Here is a 20,298-nt window from a genome sequence, read left to right on the forward strand (position 1 = left end):
CTACTGGATACCCTTGGTCATCATTTCTGACCTTTCTTATTGAAAGCATACCGTTTTTATGGTTTTATTGGTTTAACGTCCTATCAACAGCCAGGGTCATATAAGGACGCGACATGCCAAGTTTCAAGGATGAAGGTAAAGCCTGAGTAATCAGAGAAAAACCACCGAACAGCGGTCATTACCTAGTAACTGACCCACATGGTTACGAACTCTCAACCCATAGCCATGGAATCTATGAGAATGGTTGGCATGGTTTATCATTTCTGTTTACATACAAGAGATCCCAGAGGGATCTTGGCGCCCACCAATGAATGATCTATGTCTGACAATGGAAAGAGGGATATTCCCCTGCTTTTCAAACTTTTTCAAACATACAACATATAAAATTTGAGACAAATCGCTTGAGTACTTTCTGAGAAATAGTGATAACAAACTTCAACGATGAAATCCAAGATGGCAGACGGTTGACCATCTTGTTGACTGATCAGTCTGAAAAGACATTATGCACAACTAGGGCCCAAGGGAAACCTACATATGAAATTTGAGAGATCCCATCAGAAATTTCTGAGAAATAGTGGTAACTATCAAAATCCAAGATGGCGACTGCTTGGCCATCTTGTTGACCGATCAGTTACAAAATGTAATATGCACAACTAGGGCCCTGGGGAAACCTACATATTAAATTTAGGACAGATCCCTGCAGTTCCTTCTGAGAAATAGCGATAACAAACTTTAACTTTCAAAATCCTGGTGGTCTTCTTGTCGACAGATCAGTCCCAATATGCAATATACCCAACAAGGGCCAAAGGGAACATACATATGAAATTTGAGAATGACCCCTTCAGTACTTTATGAGAAATAGCGATAATAAACTTACACTATCAAAATCCAAGATGGCTGCCTGGCGGCCATCTTGTTGACCGATCAGTCCCAAAACGCAATTTGCACAACAAGGGCCCCAGGGGAATCCACATATGAAATTTGAGAATGATCCCTTCGGTACATTCCGAGAAATAGCGATAACAAACTAGAACTATCAAAATCCAAGGTGGCTGCCTGGCGGCCATCTTGTTGACCGATCTGACAGTCTCAAAACGCAATATGCACAACTACGGCCCTAGGGGAACCTACATATGAAATTTGAGAATGATATCTTCAGTGCTTTCTGAGAAATAGCGATAACAAACTTTAACTTTCAAAATCAAAGATGGCTGCCTGGCGGCCATCTTGTTGACTGATTAGTCCAAAAATGCAATTTGCACAACTAGGGTCCCATGGGAACCTACATATGAAATTTGAGAATGATCCCTTCAGTGCTTTCTGAGAAATAGCGATAACAAACTTTAACTATAAAAATCCAAGAAGGCTGCCTGGCGGCAATCTTGTTGACTGATTACAAAATGCAATATGCACAACTAGGGTCCCAAGTATCCAATATGTCTGCCTGGCAGCCATCTTGTTGACTGATTAGTCCCAAAATGCAATATGCACAACTAGGGTCCCAGGGGAACCTACATATGAAATATGAGAATGATTTCTTTAGTGCTTTCTGAGAAATAGCGATAACAAGAATTAATGGACGGAAGAACGGACCACGGACGAAAAGCGATTTCAATAGCCCACCATCTGATGATGGTGGGCTAAAACTATGTCAACATTTTATTTTCAAAATACTTTCAGTCAAACTGTGTGAATGTCTTTATAAATACCAAATATCCTACTTTACAATGGGGATACACAGGGTGACCGTGGTCGATAGCATTTCCTACCCTATTCTGTACCTCATTTAATGTCAAAGGGGACAACAGTTTTCACAACATGCCCACAGTATTGGTACAATGTGTCCGACATTATATCCCAGTGAAGAACTTCAACGATGTAGACGGGAGTTCCGCTATCACAAGAAGACATATTCATGTAACAAGAACATATCACAGTCTCCTAAAACACACGAACCAATCAGAAAATAAAAAATATCCCTTCAGCAGTTCCTTATAAATAGCGACAATATACACACTTCAATTTTTAAAATCGAAGATGTGTTATTTTCCAATCAGTTCGAAACACAATAAGCATAACTGAAAACCAAGAGTAGTGTGTACACAAAACACTTCTCTTCAGCATTTTCTACGGAAGAGAACTGTATGAGATTACCATCGAAATGCCAATTAAAAATTTTGTTGGTACTTTGCTTTTTTCATACCCGATAGATCCGAGTTCCTGTGTATGTATCCTATATTCGAATTCAATAATTACTGGAATCACGAATGAGGCCCAAGCCTAAATGGAGATACACTTGCATGTCCTTTGCGAACTAGAGAAAATGTCGTTCTTTAAACGAATTGTTTGGATGTAGCGTTTTCTGTGTCGCGTGCTAGTAGGTTTTAGGCCCAAAATGTGAAAAACAAACACGAACATTTTCAGGAACTTAGCAATAAAAGACGCGTAAACGTGTGGGAAAGTAACGTTTCTTCAAAGATGTGAAATCTATAAAAACTAAACTCTTCTCTAAAACTGATCAATTGTTTTAAAAGATGCATTTTCCTTCTGTGCGATTTTTCGCTTTACTGGCAGGAAGGTTTCAAAAAATCGAAAACAGAAAAAAAACTGGTAAGAAGACAGCCATGGCCTAAATTACTTATATCTTACGAAAAACGGATCTACTTTCAAAGCTGTCTGTCAAGAGATATTCATCAATGAAAAAAAATGCACAAGTAAACCCATTACGAAAATGTAACACCAGCCAATTAATTAAAAACCCTTTGCGAAAAGATAACAATGTACAAATGATACGACACTGATGCAATATAACATTTCTCAAATGAAATTGATCATTTTCTAAAACATACCGATTTACGAGAGTTACTTCCCTTAGATTTAATCTGTGAAGTTGTTAGATACATGTACATATATATAATGTTTTACTTACGATAACGTATACGTAAAAGAAATCCTTGTTAAAAGGGACACAAGCTTACTACATGTATATGCTTGAATCGACAAAATGAAAATAAAGAGGATTCAAAATAGCTCCCTTAGCCGTTTAATAATAATTATCTAAAAAATGTTGGGAGGAATCCTTGACAACGCACAGAACTGGGAGATGAGGGTCGATCTAGACAGGACACTGGTATTCTCCGACACCATCCAGATCAATCTGCGTCCAGATATCCTCATATAGTCACAGCAGGGAAAGAAGATGGTCATGGTGGAATTGACAGTTCCATGGGAAGAGAAATGTGAGGAGGCATTTGAGCGAAAGAAGAGGGAAGTATGAAGAATTGGCAGGAGAGATCAGGGCCCTAGGGTTAAGTGTTTTGGTCTTCCCAGTGGAGATCGGATGTAGAGGATTTCCTGCACATTCAACATTGGGAATGTTTGCAGCTTTGGGTGGGAAGGGTAGAAACAGGAAAGAAGCAGTGGACCGACTATCAAAAACAGCACAGAAGTCGTCCAACTGGCTGTGGTGGAGACGACAAGACATGAGCTGGAAAAATCGAAGCTATCCACAAACGGGCAGTTGTGGCCAATCACTACTGTCGACTCGTTATCTTGAGGACGTTCCACGTTGGGAGTCGAAACGTCCAGGGAGAGGTGGATCTGGCTGATGACGTCTGTGGAGCTGCAATCCAGGGATTGTATTTAGGTAATGCCAAATTTGGTTGAAATCGGACAATAAAAACTAAAGTTATCACACGGAAACCTTTTCCCGGTCGCCGACGACACCCTGGACACCCACATAGTGTTATATACCTATACAGTTCTGTATCTCGCCCTTGCGTTGCAGGCGACACAAAAAAAATACATCTAGAAAAGACCTATGGTAAATGAATGTTAGGCCGATAATATTTCAAACTGTTGTTTCATATGCATTAATTGCACATTTCGTGTATATTGTTAGCTGATGTACATAACATACCAATGTAATTTTATATATAAATAATTCATTTTTGCTTGTTACGAGCATTTTCATTGGCTTAAAAATTTACTTTATCAGTCCATAAAGGAAAAAATGGCGTCGCCGTTTGTAACGTCGCTTCTGATTGGCTGAGATGACGGCGTAATAATTTCATAGACAAAAAAGTCCCAAAATGAATTTTAAATGTTGAAGAGATTATCTTTAGTAAATTGAATTATAAGGATTAATTTGAATATATTTTTTTATGTTAGAGAGATATAACACAAAAATCTGAGTGTACTCTCATCATAAACCGCTTAGCGGTTTATTTAGAGTACACTCAGATTTTTGTGTTATATCTCCATAACATAAAAAATCTATTCAAGTTAATCCTTAAGTAGAGGAACAGCAAAACCTTACAATCGTTTTATTTGAGATATATCCCCATACGTGGTAGCACGACATTCATTTGGTACTATTAGAGTTAGCTTTCTTCCCTCACAAATCACCGTCAAGAATATCACTCAAACACGAAACTCTTCATCAGAGTAATTTTAATTGTGAATAAAAAAAATCAGAAAACTTAACTGCAATCATACATGTAAACAATATGTAAATCAATGCATCAAAATGGGCAAGAAAGTATATGCATTATCTTTTTAAAAAAGTGTCTGTAATACAACATGATTAACCATTCCCTTAAGACACAATGTCATATTCTGAGTTGAAAATATAACAATGAATGTTAAAATCATATGTATCAATATATCTAAAATTTTCATCGCCAGTTATATAAATCACATGATCTGCCGACACTGATCATTCGTTGCGTTCTGATGAATGAACACAGTGTTTTGACACTATGGTGTCCGTTTGTGTAAATAATTATTCATACACAATTTTATATATCCATACACATTTTAGTGGCCGTCGTCATTGGATTCAGCAGAAATGGCATAAAGATGTTAAAATTTCCATGATTTCTGATAAAAGGAAAATTTCAATCTAAGTTGAAATTGATTTAAATGCCATTCATTACTGAATAAATGAATACATATTAAAGATAATTGTAAATTAGTTTGGACTGATCAATCAATATGTAATGTATGTTAAAAGAAACACTGTTTGCTGAGAATTCAACAATGTGGTATAAACAAGGCCAACATCTGGTAATAAAACCCCACCTTTATGATTAAGTATAGGGTAAAGAGGCTTATTGTCAGTAGAATAGACTAAGAGTATTGACATAAGAACCTATCAATATGGCTATTCTTAGATAAAAGTATGTCTTCTTTGTTCAAAATAGAGTTATTCGATTCATGGAACGTTTTCAATGGAAACTAAACCGCCATATACATTAATATTATCTAGTTGTTAACAATAACTAATAGATCATCTTTATACTCAAACAAATTTGTTACATAAAATACTTTCAGTAACACACCTGTAGATCATTTCAGAGCATCATCATTATGTGAGGAAGGATACAGTGGAGAGTTAGCACAGAAACTGAATAATGTTTTTAGAGAACCTTTAAAATGTTATTAATTCCGTTTAATGACAACGATAAACCTGTTGGTAATATACAATAACAATACATGCATATCAACATCACTGTCTGGTTTGTGTTATAAGTATTCGCATGCTTCCATTCCCTGAAAGTGTTTAAAAAACCCAAAACAAAAATAAAATTTAACAAAGGTAAATAACACAACAAGTGAGGCAAAAAAAGAGAGAATATATATATCTGTTTAGGGTTACCCGACCAACCCTAATTATTTACCCCTAAACCTAATTTTTTTCCCACCACTTTTCCACAAAAAAAAAGTTAAAAGTCGGGATTTCGATCTCAGTCTCCGGTTCCGGCCATTATTTTTAGAGTGAAAGACACACACAAAAAAACCAATGAAAAAAAAAACCAACAAGATATCCTCCCGTCCTACCGACTCTATTTTTTTGCCAATGTAACCCTAAACAGACATCTATTTTTTTTTCTGGCCTAAACTAAAGTTAACTGGTAACTAAAGTTAGATAAACTTGTAAACTACCGTCACTGGTATACAGTTATTCAGTTAAGGGTACAGTTAAAGGATTTTTATCAAAAACCAGGATGTATAATAAAACACATCCATTTTTAATGTAAGTATTGTGCTATATCTAAACTTATACAAATTATAAATATATAACAAATATGTATAGTTATATTTAAATTAAAGTGGATAACAGAATAAAATATGTATGCGTATTGGACCATATTTATCATGGTAAGTATACGAAAGGCTTAGCCTTCTGTGCTAAAAGATACAAGAGATCCCAGAGGGATCTTGGCGCCCACCAAATAATGATATATGTCTGACATTGGAAAGAGGGATCTTTTCTCTGCTTTTCAAACTATTTCAAACATACTACATAAAAAATTTGAGACAGATCACTTCAGTACTTTCTGAGAAATAGCGGTAACAATATTCAACTATCAAAATACAAGATGGCGGTCTGTCGGCCATCTTGCTCACCGTTCAGTCCAAACTAAGGCCCTAGGGGAACCTAAATATGAAATTTGAGATAGATCTCTTCAGCACTTTCTGAGAACTAGCGAAAACAAACAACTTCAACTATTAAAATCCAAGATGGTGGCCTGGCAGTCACCTGGTTTACCGATCGGTTCCAAAATGCTATATGCACAACTCGGGGAACCTACATATGAAATTTGAGACATATCCCTTCTACACTTTCTGAGAAATCTTTGACTGTCATAATCATAGATGGCTGCCTTGCAGCCATCTTGTTGACCGATTGGTCCCAAAATGCAATATGCCCAACTAGGGTCCTAGGAGAATCTACATATGAAATTTGAGAATGATCCCTTCAATACTTTCTGAGAAATAGCGATAACAAACTTTAACTATCAAATCCAAGATGGCTGCCTGGCGTCATCTTGTTGGCTGATCAGTCCCAAAACGAAATATGCACAACAAAGGGCCTAGGGGAGCCTACATATGAAATTTGTGAATATTCCCCTTCCGCACTTTCTGAGAAATAGCGATAATAATCTTTAACTATCAAAATCCAAGATGGCTGCCTGGCGGCCATCTTGTTGACCGATTGGTCCCAAAACACAATGTGCACAACTAGGACCCTAGTGGAACCTGTACATGAAATTTGAGAATGATCCATCCAATGCTTTCTGAGAAATAGCGATAACAAGAATTGTTAACAAACGGACGGACAGACGGACGGACCACGGCCCACGGACGAAAAGCAATTTGAATAGCCCACCATCTGATGATGGTGGGCTAAAAATGTAATACAAGATGAAAAAAGACACCCATTTAAATATCTACTGCTTAGATATAATTATTGCATATTAAAAAAGTCTCTTTATTTTTCAAAGGCAAACCTGAAGTGAAAAATAAAACATAAAAAGTTGTAGCATAATATGTTTCAAATTTCATCATCAGATTATCTTGCACATAAACGGTAGTATATTAAGATTGTAATTATCGACGAATGAAGACAACGAACTGAATGCTCTGTCTATTAGCGTACATATATCAAACATTCTCTGATAATAGAAATTTCTGACGCACAAATACAATCAAATTTTTGTATCACATTCTACATATCATAGACAGTAACCCCCCAGTGGTCTTATAGATATACAAATAATGGATAATAGAATATTCAAGGAGCGAATTAATATTACTTACCTTAAGACCATATGGTAATGAATTAATCTTACACACACACTTTTCTTCTGACTGCGTAAGTATGGATAAGTCATTAAAAATAAAACTTGGATATAAAAATCAGACTTCACAAAACATTATCACATTAACAGCAAGAGTGTAATGTCCATCAGACCAACATTAGTGAAACAGTTCATTCTGACTGATGCAGGGTTTGATATTCCTTTTCTCTGCGGGCAAATGTTTCGGCAACCATTAGAGGGAAAACTAGTGTAGCTTCAGCACTGAGCTGCAAAATAACAAATTCAATTTTTATATTTGAATGGTAACAATAGTCTCACTTGGATATATCAAGTGGTAAATGCCTTTTGAGGATGCTATAAAATATTCATAGGAATCGTATTTGACCAAATTTAACATCCCCCTTTCTTGCCCAACTTCTTTGACCTCTTGGGATATATATCATTTGCTGAAGGAATATTCAGCCATCAGATCAAATATCAGTTTTAAAATAACATATGTACCTTCAGTATGTATAAATAATGTATTATTTGTTAAAAGTTTCTGTTGGGGAAATATACTTAATAAAAAACTTCTGGTTATCTTATATGTATAAAGGACTGACTAACACATCTGTTTAATGTATTTTTGCAATCACAATCACAAGTATCTTTATTAACTAGTAGGTAATACCAGAATAACTAGTGACCCATTTCTATTGAATATACCCTAAAACTTGTGTAATTTGTGCACTTTTCCTGTGCAAAAGTAAAATTTGAAGTTGGAGGTGTGCAAATTCCATTAATAGTGCATGTTTTAAAATTTTAGTTCCCTGAGTGACTATCCGACCAAACGATAGATACACTATTATCAGATAACGTACATACTTTTACAGGTGTAGCATCCTTCTTTATTTTTCCCCAGGACACCGCCTCATCAGGAGTAGCTCCAGCGTCACTACCATCAAACTCACTAGCTGTGTTCACATACACACAGAAATCTGCCCCATTCCTCTGTTCGAAGACAGGAAAATAGTTACTTATTAATTAATACATGTCTTGAGTTATGTGAAAACAACATGTTTTTTCTCTCTATTTTCTCTTTCATATAATAAGAAAGTCAGAGTAGTATATGTAAATGTGTCACCTGCGACTTAAGTCCTTGTTCAGATACCTTGGACCTTCTGATTTTATAGCAGTCCTAAGCAAAAATGTATGACTTACCATGTAGCAAGAGTTACAGGTGTGACTTACCATTAAGTTAGCGTTACAGGTGTGACTTACCATTAAGTTAGCATTACAGTTGTGACTTACCATTAAGTTAGCATTACAGGTGTGACTTACCATTAAGTTAGCGTTACAGGTGTGACTTACCATTAAGTTAGCGTTACAGGTGTGACTTACCATTAAGTTAGCATTACAGGTGTGACTTACCATTAAGTTAGCATTACAGGTGTGACTTACCATTAAGTTAGCGTTACAGGTGTGACTTACCATTAAGTTAGCGTTACAGGTGTGACTTACCATTAAGTTAGCGTTACAGGTGTGACTTACCATTAAGTTAGCGTTACAGGTGTGACTTACCATTAAGTTAGCATAACAGGTGTGACTTACCATTAAGTTAGCATTACAGGTGTGACTTACCATTAAGTTAGCATAACAGGTGTGACTTACCATTAAGTTAGCATTACAGATGTGACTTACCATTAAGTTAGCGTTACATGTATGATGTTTGACAAGCCCGCCTCCCAGGATGATCATACCAGTATTGATAGCATACACCGCCTGGTTATTCATTCTCCGGATATCTGGACAAGGCACCAAATCAAAAGTGTGAGTTTGTGTTGTACTATTACTAATATATAGGTCGCCATGGAACTTTTATTAAAGCTTTATCCTAGTTTTTGATATGGCACAACTTGACAACAACCAGTTGCAAGAACATGATATGTCTCCAGGTAGCTGCAGCCAGCTAAATTATGATGTCTAAGAATAGGCTACAGGTGAAAGTTCTAAAACATTTTCTTGTTTTATAAATCACATTACACAATCTTATGAATTTACTTAATTATTAAAATATACCAATTAATTACATATCTTTTTCTTAAAAAATAAGTAAAAGTGTAATCAATAAAATAATTTGCAATATGACGATGCAAAATATAAAGCTTATTTTATTTAAAAGTAAATAAGATGATGTGTTGTTTGAGCGTCAAGCCTACCTTCGATGATATCTAGCACTAAGCCTGGTTTTCTGTAGGAATGGAAGTAAAGCATGTCTCCAATAGATCCATCAGTGAGTGCAGGGCAAAACACAGGAATGTTGTTCTACAATATTATAGAATAATATAACATAATTATGAAATAGAATAATAAAATATAATATAACGAGTTAGACTCTATGTATCACTAACTTCAAATAATAATTCTCCAATCTAAAATTAAGGCATTAAATTCACAAACATTTCAACAAATCACATTTCTTTGATATTGTTTTAAAGTAAATCAATTTGACATGAATTTTACAATTGAATCCATGCTTCAACTCTAGTGTGAAGTTTCAATGAAAGAATAATTTTACAGGACAGGACAGTAAGGCTGGTGATATATGAGAACACAAAGAAATACTGTAAAACAAGTTATTTTTGTGTGCTATTAAATTCTGCATATTTCGCTGATGATCAGAAACAGCAAAAATTAATTGTTATGAAAATGCTCCAATGTATGGTGTAAAAATTCACGTAATCACATAAGCCACAGGACTAGAAACAATAGAAATATATGACTCAAAATTTCCAAATTAAATCGTTTGTTTGTTTGTTTAATTAATTATCGTCCTATTAACAGCTAGGGTCATGTAAGGACGGCCTCCCGTGTATGCTGTGTGTTGTGTGTATGTTGTGCAAGGTGCATGTTTTGGGAGACTGCGGTATATTCATGTTGTGTCTTCTTGTATAGTGGAACTGTTGTCCTTTTTATAGTGCTATATCACTGAAGCATGCCGCCGAAAACACTAAGCAACACACCCCACCCGGTCACATTATTCTGACAACGGGCGAACCAGTCGTCCAACTCCCTGTATGCTGAGCACTAAACAGAAGCAGAAACTACCACTTTTATAGACTTTGATGTGTCTCGGCCAGGGGACAGAACCCAGAGCATTCCTCACAGGGGCGAACGCTCAACTCAAGGCCAAAAGTGAGGCGGTGCCAAGGGAGGCATTAGGAAAGATAAAGTCAGTTAAGAGGAAGAGAAAAGATAAGATCCTAAATTTAGTCGCCTTTTACGATCATGCAATAGAGGCAGCAGGTACAATTCTAACGCCCTACCTGCAGGGCCAAATTAAATCGCTGTTTAAGTTTTTTAGGCAGGCATGGAAATGCGAAATTAGGTTGTCATGACAACAAATTGGTTTATAGTTGTTTCGATATTGATATTTTACCTTGTAAGCCCAGTAATACACAGAATCTGGGTTGTCAATCTCCTTGCCGAGTCGAGCTATAAACTTGGACGGACACCATAGAACTCCCTGCAAAACAAAGCAAAACATATTACACCGACGTAATATTTAATTGATCAGACTTGCTTTTGGCTGAGATGGAAGCACACATTTAAAGAGTTCTTTTTTGTGTAAGAGGAAAACCATAGGGGCATAACCGGTGATTCATTGAAAACGACCCAGGCAGCTGCATGGTAATTGCTAAGGATGTCAAGTTTTCCATAAAATATTATATGTACAGAGCAACACCCAACTTTAAAGCCATACAGTCAACCAAAGAGCACCATTATTTAATTCTTTTGATGTCTGTTTTACATCAAAGGACCAAACTACCTGTCTCATATGTTGTCACACACAGCGCCTTCAGTTATGCAATGACATAGTCCAGGGATGGATATAACGACAGTTATTTATAGTAACACCTGGAATATTAATGATTAATTGTAACATAAAATCTTTTACCTCTTCTTGTTGTTCTTTGAGCATCATGTCGAGTTTGGGCATGAGCCAGTCCTCAAATAGACCGTAATTGTCGTTAGGTACGAGTAGATTTCCAATTCTGTTGATTCCTTTCTCGCGCAGTTCTTTGCCCTTGAGACTGAAGTCTCCGAGGAAAGTCGGAGCTAAACACTTGATAAAGTCTTCCTCCACACCTCCTGCTGTGGTCACTATACAGTCCACCTGTAATATAGCCATACGTTATATAATGTATCAAATTATGGAATTAATGTATGGAGGTCCAAGCATAAATTAATTCACTACTGTAGGAAACTTTTAAGGAATCTTTCTCAATACAGAGAGGATCATTCATGAGTGACTATGTGATATGAAATTTATCAAACGAGTTCAATAATTTGATATGCCACGAGTCTTTTTAACAAGTTTGATAAATTTCATATCACACAGACACAAGTGAAAGATTCTATTTATCACATAACTTTATTAATAGAAATATAAGTAAAACTTAAAATTTCGTCTCCATATACACATATATTGATTAAGAAAAACCCCTTCTGATAATGCAATTGAACTAGATGTTGTCTCATACAGTCTGTATCATAATCTTGCTTCTTTTATAACCCATTATTAACCGTTTTTATGCAGAATTCAACTAGTTTTGCGTCGACAATAGTTTTAATTGATTTCCTAGATTGCCCAATACGATAATGAAATCTGGCATTTCTAGTGAGGAAAGTCGTCGTTCGCTTTTATGAAACTAACCAAATGATCTCACCTGTATGTTGAAATTTGTGCTGTCACAACGCTCGGGCCCCATCATCCAGTTAAAGAAATTACATGTGAGTGCAATATTAAAGTAACTATTTTCAAATTACGGCGGAACTGCCAATGTTTTTTGACATGATTCTGATCAAAGATAAACAATGCCAATTTTTATTATGGTCGATTGTGTTTGGGTATAGCTAATATTTCCCTGTGGATTTGGCGACAGTATCGATTACGGTGAGTGTGTTAGCGTTTATCGCTACACGGTAGCAGATTTTCGCATGTGTACAAATCAAACGGATTGGACGGTTAAGGAAACTTCATAATATTTATCTTTCGCCAGTTGGGGTGGACCCGGGTGTAATTGTGTTGGCATATCATCAGAAAGATTCTAACATTAATCGCCAACCTTAACCTTGTGTCTTTTTGGTAGATGATAACCTACTTCTTTTCTTTATTGCCTCGAGTTAATACATATCTAATTATATTATAAATTTACCCAAGCTGATGATACTTTAATCATTGTGACGCCCGTGGGGAATTTTCACCCTCATCCATTTAAATCATTTTAAAAGATATTGTTTTTCATTATAACAATAAATGTGAATACTTAATGGCCCACTACCTTTCCGGAGCAAAATGGGATAGGTTTTCTTAAACATAACATTAATAACAAAAGGGAAATATATAGTGTAAGATAGTGCTATTAACAATGTGTCTTACGATATTTATGACATGACCGTATGATATGACTGGACGGGCCAGTTATGTGATAAGAGTCAGTTATTAAAAAAGTTTTCTGACACAAAAATTTATCATATTTCAATAAATTTGAATCATCTGTAACAAACTAATAACTTTGTGAGGTGAAGAGTATAATTATAATTATTTTATTTCCAGATAGTGACGTAACGTTACACACATGGAAGGGACTGTCTATGTCCATGCTATAGGCATTATATTTTGATGAATGCAAATCATCATTTGTAGCAAATAATGACTAATAATTGTGAGGTCAACAGTATATCAATTATTTATTTCCTTACCATATTATGCTGTACAAGGTACTTGAAGACCTCTCGCACACCTGATGATATGAGATTGGAGGTGTAGCTAAGGAATATTGTACAGTTAGATCGTTTCCTTTGTACAGGGTTCAAATTGATCTCCTCTTGTCGATCAAGTGGAACAGGCTCCATCTTCTTATCAATCTGTGTTAAACAATAAAAATGTTAGAATTAGAATAGAGATTTAAGAGAAATGGATTATCTACAGCGCATACTTTAAAGCGTAATACAAAGATGGAAAATAAGACAATAAGGTAAAGAAATGACAGAGATGCTTCAAAAGCTAGCATATAATCAGAAAATTACCACGGTCCACCCAGGTTTTTAAATCTTATAGTCACAGTGGGATATTTTCTTGATACATACCAATAATATAACAGCCAAGCACTGACCAAGCCATGCATTTACTATACCAAAATAGCAGTTATACAAAAGTCTTTGTCTCTTTTATCATTGAGAGTGAAATGTCAAAAATCAGAAATATTTAATCATTATGTTGTGAAGAATTATCTCCACTTGGGAGCAGGCATGGTTTCAAACAAGAAAATTACATATCTTTTTCAGAATACATGTGTATTTTTACTAAGAGAAAATAGCACCACAAGGCATTAATTAGACCATTAAAAATTGAAATGATAATATTTAAGAATTTCCTTTGCTGACAAATCCGTATTTTTTCACTATTATAAACAATCAGGGATTAAATATCCATCATAAGAAATGACCAGTCATTGAAAAAGTTTGAAGCTTCTAATCTTTGTTAAGAATATAAAAAATGAAATTAATTGTCCCCGAAAAAAACTATATCTCATTGTCAGTACTTTTCAGGCGATAATATTTTATAATTAGATTCTACGATATATGATTAAATATTCTTTAAATGATGAATATCATTTTGCTCTGTCAGCGGTTATCTTTAAACTTTCCTTTGCACAATCCGATGTAAGGTAGTCATTGTGACGTCATTTGTGCCAAAATCTCAAGTATAGTAATCACTCTTCATCGCATAGCTAACAATAGAAAATCTACGATATATACAATATTCTGTAATTGCAGTATTACAGAGTTTATCTGCCCTTATGAGTAGGTAGTCATTGTGACGTCATGTGTTTGCGAGCTAACATCATATTTTTTGGAGAAAGGGACTTGAATTGCGATCATAAAATAATGACGTAACAATCTATACCTATCAGCAAGGGAGCTAACTCTGTAATATGCAAAGACGGAATTGAGACAGATATATACATACATTCTATAACAATTATCTGTCAAGAAAGGACCAACAAGTAAAAATCTTATCAAAAGAAAACTCACAATCCATGCTACAACTGTAATACATTTAGGGTATAATGGTTAACTGTTTCGTTTTGCGATTCATATGTAAACGATTTGGTCCATTTGTAAATAGAGATTTTTAATTTATCCAATTGTCCTGGGGTGATCAAGGGATCACATTAACCCCAACAACACTCTTGCCCCATCTATAATCCCAGAGCATAAATATTTTTGTATTGTGTGTTGTTAAGACTGGATTGAAATGAAATTTTAATAAATATTTTTGCCCCTATTAGGGGGTATAAATATTTTGTCTCGTTAAGACTGGATGCAAGGTTAAAAGAAAATATTTTGTATTTGTGTCTCGTTTAAGACTGGATGCAAGGTTTTTTGTATATTTAATTTTTTTCTGTTACATTAATTGTGCCTTTTGCATGTGACATTCATTGAATTTGAAATTTTGCATAGCAAAACCTCTCTAAAGTTCAATATACAAACATTTTCAAAATGAATATAAATTTTTTTCCAATTCATACCATTTTATTGATTTCCTTAACAGCCAGCCCGAAGTTGGTGGACTGAAATCCAGAGCAGGCGTACGTCTTTAGCAGTTCATGGTAGTTAATTCCTTTATTGAAGTCATAACCTTTGACCTTTGGGACAGTGTCCGGGATCTGTTCAGTAGACTTGACCAGCACAGCATCTGTTGTCATGGAGGGGGGGTCCTGAAACCTGGTCTATAAGTCAAAAAATCTGGTGTCAATTAGTTTAATTTTTGCTTCTGTCTTAATTTTGTAACAGGTGCAGGTTAAAGTTACGACAATTTTTCAAACATCAAATATGACATCAAATGTATACCTATACCAGGTATTTATTAAACTAAATATTAAGTATAAATATCAACTATATCATTAACATCAATTTAAACTATATTTTTATGAGTACACAAGAGGTTTTAGAGTGGTAGAAAACTGCAGGAGTGCCTGAAGATAATGCATGTGATCTGGCAGGTGAACCTTGACCTTTTCATGTCCGTGCTGGAGATCAAACCCCAGCCAGGTGAAAGGTAAGTGGCTTAACCTTTATACCATCTGTTTATCTCATTCTAAATATCTAATATTTTAAATTAATAATTATTGATTTCAACATCTGTTAAAAATACATCACATATCTCTTTATATTGTCAATTGACCTATAATTATTGTGTTGTCACTTGATGAAATTTTTTTTTATATCAATGACTATATGTACAAATGTACATACATACTATATAACATCTACATTGAATTTGACCCAAATCCTAACTGCTTTTATGTATCAAAGAACACTGCATGTTATATAGTGAAGAATTTTCTTTTCTTGCATGCAGAAGTTTATTATTTTAAAATTACCTGGCAGTAACAAGGCTCTGTCATATGTATACATGGAGGATAGGGGTATTCCACCCGAGAGGTCATAAAATGTGTAAAACCTAAGGCTTGCCGAAAACATTATAGGATCCAGCAAACAAGATTTTGATACAAGTGTCCGATCTTTGTTGTGATACAGGATTGTATTGTACAGTCCATAGCGATCTTACATCGGCAAACTCTATATAACATAGCGTGATATGAGAAAATATATGTTCCTTTACAATATCATCATAAACAATTAAAATGAGGTCAAAAATAGATAGGTTGAAATTCTTAAAGAGACCAAAATGTGTGTTTACTGGGGTGAATACAATATAATGCATTGCTCTTCATGCATGATTGCAGACACATTTTTTAAGTACCTGGTAGATTTTGACTTTAAAATATGCAGACCAATATATGATCTGACTCTTCACTAAAAAGTTCTATGTACTGTAATTTTCATTCTCTCGAATAAAATGTTCACCCAGTTATGGCACATATACCATAACTTTAAGCAATTTAACCTTCAAATGACCTCAAAGTGATTTCACACTTGACTTCATAATTTGCAATAAATCGTCAAAGCATATAAATATCTAGCATATTAACATAGGTACATGTCCTTACTTTGTTGCTTAAAAACTTTTTTTTTTGAAAATCAGATGTAAAGATCCGAAAAGTGAAACAAGTTAAAATATGGATGTCCCAGTCCATGGTAAGAGACTATCTACCGTATAGAATATATTGAATGAATAAAGGAATAATTTTGAATCCTGTATGAGTTTGAGTAGGAGAATAAATAATAGTGCATGAGTTTGGGTAAAAGAACAATTCAGGATCTTGTATGAGTTTAAGACAATGTAGAATAGAATCCTGCATGGGTTTATCATGTATACATTGTAGGTACTCCTATATATTTAAACAGAAAAAGGTGATAGATGTTTATTTTACTATCCTACAACCTGTTGACAAGCATCGAGCTGACATGACAGTACTGACAATTAATTTGATGTACATGTATTCCATGGTTACGCTTCATGCACTGATGATGTTATGTCATGTATTTAGAAAATTTTGAATATGAGCTCAGATCACTGATTTGTCTGAAACTATTTATATGCAAAACTGCGGTTATCTTTTCCTATCAACCATGTAGGATCACAGGAGAAAATGAAAACTTTCACTCATAAAATAACTCTGTTTAGTCTAAAAGGACATCTTGTTTCACAGTCCCCGTCTTCCTAAATAAGTACATTGTAAATATTTAAAAGGTGGTTAATATATGATGGTAGTCAGGGATTTCACTCCCGTTTTAACTTTGGGATTCCCAGGGACTCCTAGGTTTGAAGTTTGCTAGTCCCTTATGAAAACATTGGAGTCTTTTTGCTAATATTTATTGTAGATATTAATATAAACTTTCCACGCTGTACTAGAAAATATGTCTTGTACAGTTGTACTGTAATTACTGTATATGCTTTTGAAAAAATAGACAATTACTGCTTCTACTTCATCTAATTGACCTGTAATTTTCATTTTAAATTCCTTCCACATTGAGTCCCAAGAACTCCCATCATTTTATTTTAGGAGTCCCCAGGCATTTTCGTGCGTCAAAGACGTAGAAAACCTGGTTTCGGCAAATCCCTGGTAGTTATATACATACCTGAACTAGGTGTAAGACATCTTCACAAGTTTCTGGGGGTTTCTGTATAGGCGTCACAAGTTTGTCCAGCAGTTAGGAAGAGTACAATATCCTTGTACCGGAGTGAATCCAAGGATGTAATTCAATAGAGATGTATGTTGTGAGTAATTTCTATAGCTCGGTGGATTTGATCCAGACCTGATCAATGAAGCTTGTAGGACTAAGGCCTCATGATTTCAACTCTGAAAATATAATGTATGCTAATGAAAAATAATAATGTTCAGCAGCTGGGAATTCTTGACAGATGGAAGGATACATATTATATTTTATACCAATGGCTTCATATATTTATCATCTGACTTCCCTGTTTTCTCATTTAATATAGTCAATTCATAAATTTTGTTTATTACACATGTGTTTAATATAACCTATTGCTGCATTTTCATCAAAATGGTCATACATGTACATCAAGTATAATTTACAGTACATATTGAAGTTATATGGAACAGCCATTTTTTATACCAACAAACAAACAAATACACCAACTTTAATACAAAAATGTGTATTAGTAACAAAATGTTTCTTCATGATATTACATAACACTTATCAAATGATTTTGAAGAAATTATCTAGTGATGCTTGCAGACCCTTATGTGCCAATATTAATGCTAATTTTTAAAAGCCACATCATCAATATACTAACAGATGGTTGTAGTCAAAATATCATAGTTTTAATAAGTTAATTTAATATATTAATAAAGTATTGAAATTAATATTGAATATCTATCAATATTGATAGGTGTTTGCCATCAAAATGTCAGTTATCAAATCCATGTATTTAAATGGCTTTCAATAAAAGAGATCTTGTGAGTCACTGCAGCTACATGTATCAGACTTTATCAATGATGTACAAAGTTAAGGTTCTGGTAAACAAACAGACAATATGTTATTTATGGACTTTAAGGGTTCTGATAAGGTTTGCCATCTCCTTTTAACTCACAAGTTATATCATTATGGAATTCAGGGGAAAACAATATCTTGAATAAGTGTGTAAAAGCTATCTGGGCCCCGTACGGCCCTACCATAAAAAATTTGCTACTTTAGAGGCGAACTGGAAAATGGCTTTCCATCCTAGTAAATACACATGTATAAAGTACTATCAATACTTAGAAGCCAGTTTTCTATCTGTACACTCTGTGACTCTGCATGGCTAAGTACAATGTACCAGCTCATGCTGACGACCATGCTAATACAAGGGTACCTAGAGGTGACCATATATCCTCTGACCTGAAGTGGGTTTTGGGTTTTATATGTCCTATAAAAAGCCAGGGTTATGTAAGGACATGCTAGGTGGAGGAAAGCCTGAGTACCAGGAGAACCAGCAGTCAGTACCTAACAACTACCCCACATGGGATTTGAACTCACAACACAGAGGTTGATGGCTTCTGGTAATATGTCAAGACATTTTAACCACTTGGCCACCATGGCCCCGACCTAAAGTGGAGTGCCCACATCAGTACAAGTACTTTAATGTAACAGGAAAGGAGGGGAAGGAGAAAATGTAGCGACCAGACAGGGATTTGAACTCGAGACCCTCTGAACAATAGGAGATTTCAGAAAAGATGGCGATGACGTCACACAAAGGTACATCCGGGCGCTCAAAGGTACAACTCTTATATCTGTACACATAAACATTGTAGGAACACAGCTGCTTGCGATGTTTGTTTACATTTTATTGTAATAAATAGTACGCCAATCCGAGAACTATTGCGTTATTTACATTTCAAAAAGTGTAAATAAAAATATTTTTATAATAATATATGAATTTAAACTTATAGTATTCATATATTTTTACTCTGTTTATACTCCATTTTCGACCGCTACGAGAAAACACGGTCGCCATTACGTATAAACCTTGACAGATATATTGCAAATATCAACTTGATATTATAAATTAAACTCAAAGTCCCTCAAAATATAATTATAAAGCAATTACTGTTTTCGAAGTGTTTCTTGATAAAACACTTTACGATGTGTGATTAGTGCAAAAATTAAACATTTGCTTTCGTAGATTACCCCAAGCCACGGCAGCCATTACAGTACAGCCGAGAACCCGAATTTCGTCCATTTTCAGTGTCATTAAATTACGTATTCTGGTTATTTTTTTGTCATCAATTTTGGGATTTAGTTTACAACATACAAATGAGTCCAGTTTGTAGGTTCTTTTTATCATATTTTTAAACAAAACTTTGAGTATTTAGGATTCTCGAAGCCGTGCACAATGTATCCTGGTCCGGCATTTACAGTACTACGATCTGTAATTTATATCAATTTAAATGAAGTCTACCTAATATGTATTCCAATTATCTAAAAGTAATACCACTTCAGTTTGAGACTTAACACAGCCGGCAGTCCATGGCATAAAAGCGGCTGAAAATGAAATATTAAAATATTATCTTTACGAGATCGCCATATTATTTTACGAGATCGTCAGCCATACGTGTACGTGTAAAACAGTAGTTTAATTACTATTCGTAATTTTGTTATGATAAAGAGTATTCCATTAAAACAACATGTACATATTAAATAACAAATATATATCTTAAACAAGTACTTA

At 34.8% G+C, this 20,298-nt stretch overlaps 1 protein-coding gene across 1 annotated transcript; it reads right to left on the reverse strand.

The window, feature by feature from the left end:
* Nucleotides 1-6,642: 6,642 nt before the first annotated feature.
* Nucleotides 6,643-15,381, reverse strand: LOC138331569 (deoxyhypusine synthase-like). The gene is made up of 8 exons (XM_069279270.1): nt 15,185-15,381; nt 13,353-13,517; nt 11,545-11,763; nt 11,026-11,112; nt 9,806-9,911; nt 9,288-9,391; nt 8,472-8,597; nt 6,643-7,873 (listed from the first exon to the last, which is right to left on the reverse strand). The coding sequence occupies exons 1-8, from the start codon at nt 15,359-15,361 to the stop codon at nt 7,778-7,780; spliced, it is 1,080 nt and encodes a 359-aa protein (XP_069135371.1). The 5' UTR covers nt 15,362-15,381; the 3' UTR covers nt 6,643-7,777.
* Between the last annotated feature and the right edge of the window lie 4,917 nt (nt 15,382-20,298).

This window comes from Argopecten irradians, chromosome 9 (genome assembly GCF_041381155.1).
Source record: "Argopecten irradians isolate NY chromosome 9, Ai_NY, whole genome shotgun sequence".
Lineage (NCBI taxonomy): Eukaryota > Metazoa > Mollusca > Bivalvia > Pectinida > Pectinidae > Argopecten > Argopecten irradians.